General features: G+C 25.7%; 1 protein-coding gene across 1 annotated transcript; it reads right to left on the reverse strand.

Annotated features, from left to right (window-relative positions):
• Positions 1-220: 220 nt before the first annotated feature.
• Positions 221-1,961, reverse strand: LOC112457088 (DNA endonuclease RBBP8-like). The gene is made up of 4 exons (XM_025019969.1): positions 1,707-1,961; positions 1,456-1,555; positions 1,319-1,390; positions 221-289 (listed from the first exon to the last, which is right to left on the reverse strand). Exons 1-3 carry the CDS (start codon positions 1,857-1,859, stop codon positions 1,347-1,349), a joined length of 297 nt encoding a protein of 98 aa, XP_024875737.1. The 5' UTR covers positions 1,860-1,961; the 3' UTR covers positions 221-289; positions 1,319-1,346.
• Positions 1,962-2,091: the final 130 nt, after the last annotated feature.

Raw genomic sequence — 2,091 nt, forward strand, 5'->3', positions numbered from 1 at the left:
AATTGTTTTACAATTTTTTGAGTTGGTTTCAATTAAGTTTACTTGTAATTTAAATTTTAAAAGTTTTTTTAAGTTATTTAAGCACAAAACAGTGGAAAAAATATGTAGGAATAATTCATAAATCATTATCAGCTATAATATAAAAAAGTTTTGCATTTCTGTAATATCATGTCTCTTCCCTATTATAACATTTTTTATTAAAACATTTTTATTGCATTTACCTGCAAGTTACGTGCTTTAATCCTTTCTTCATAATTTAATTCATATAGATTTGAATTATTTGTAGAGTCTGCAATACAAATTATTTTCAAATTCTATAAACATATGTAAAGGGACTATTCAAGCATTACGTAAATATGTACAGACAGGAGATTGACGGAAATCTTAGTTTGCATACAGCGAAGTTAATTCAGGTGTTTATATTTTTTAAAAAATTTACAAAATATTACTTTAAAGTTTTTTTGAATATAAAAATAAACATGATTTTATGAGGTTGTTTTTTTGGTAATGCTAAGTCACACAAATTCCATGACTTCCCGAATTTCTACATGATTAAGAATATTCCATGACTTTTCCAAACTTTCCAAGATTTTATGACTACTGGACTTCTTGCCTTGTTAATTAATAATAAATTATTGTTTTATACATGAAAAAGGATGTATTATTTTGAGAAATCACAAAAATAAAAAACACACAACTTTTATGGATTATTCATTACAAAAATAAATTGTTAATTTAAATTAAAAAGTTCGTATGAGGAGAGTATTTTACTTACAGTGAAAATATTACAAAATACAATATAACGTAAGATATTTTGTATCCTGCCTCTACCCTCCTGTAAAGAATTGTAAGAAATTCTAAGTAGTATTCACGAATCATATAAGCACTGTATATTTTTTGAAATGCCTCCTTACTAAATGTTTAGGCTGCATGGATGAAGAAAGATTCAAACAATCTCCAAAATATGTTTACGTAACACTTGAATGGTATTATGTTTCTACAACAATATTCTTTATGCAAACATTCCTATAAAAATATTAGAAACAGCAATTTTAAAACTGTACTAATGTTATAGACTAATAAATTTCTACTATTTTGCAAGATTAAAAGGTTTAGAAATATACAGGGTAGGCTATTTTAATTTACCCACTAAAGTAACTTTTTAGAAAAACATTTTACAGAAAAATGATTCAGACAAAAGTTACATGATTTTAAGGGGGACATAAGGTAGTGTCATTGGTTTGATCGTTTGAAGATCACGTAAAGATTGAGCGATATGATATATTCGATATATTAATTATAAAGTAAAAAGTCGAACCTTTAAATATTTCAGCTTTTATTCGCTGTCAATCAGTGTCTGATGTCTCGGGAAACTCGGGATCCCAAAAACCTTTAAAAAGATTATATTTATTATATATAATATATAAAAAATAATAATAAAATAAAATATTATACCTGGTGGTGTATTTGGTCGCTTATATTTGTGTCGATGTCGCGAGATTTGATTTTTTCGTTTTTGCAATTGTTCTTCCGGCAATCCCAAATTGTTATAATACTAAAAGTAAAAATCGAATATCACGAATTACTTTTTTATGAGAAAAATATTTATTTTTATTTATATTTATAATTTTTTTATTTATATTTATTTATTTATATTTCTTTATTTATTCATATGTTATATAACTATACTGTTAATATTGCATTACCTCTCTGCATTCCCAGCAATCCGAGCCCTTCAGCTTTGCTCTGTCAGCTTTACATCGTATGTTAAGATGTTTTGTAATGACCTTTCTTTTTGACCTTTTAAACTTATTCAATAACGTCTTCTTTTCAGGTAGCTTGTTTTCTGTGTCATCCATATCATTTAAATTTGTAACTTGCTCTGCAGGCAGATAAAAAGTTTCGTGTTTGTAGGCAAAATCATTTATATTACAACTTATGTTATTTTTACCTTTCAATGTATTAACTGCAGTATTAATCAAGAATTTATTACTTTCCATTTGCGTAGAAGTATAAGTACTTTTCGAGATATTTTAAATTTCGTCCTGATACTTTTTAATATAAAATATAAAATATCTCATATTCACTTTT

Source organism: Temnothorax curvispinosus, unplaced genomic scaffold, assembly GCF_003070985.1.
Source record: "Temnothorax curvispinosus isolate PA1 unplaced genomic scaffold, ASM307098v1 QBEX01007503.1, whole genome shotgun sequence".
Taxonomy (NCBI): domain Eukaryota; kingdom Metazoa; phylum Arthropoda; class Insecta; order Hymenoptera; family Formicidae; genus Temnothorax; species Temnothorax curvispinosus.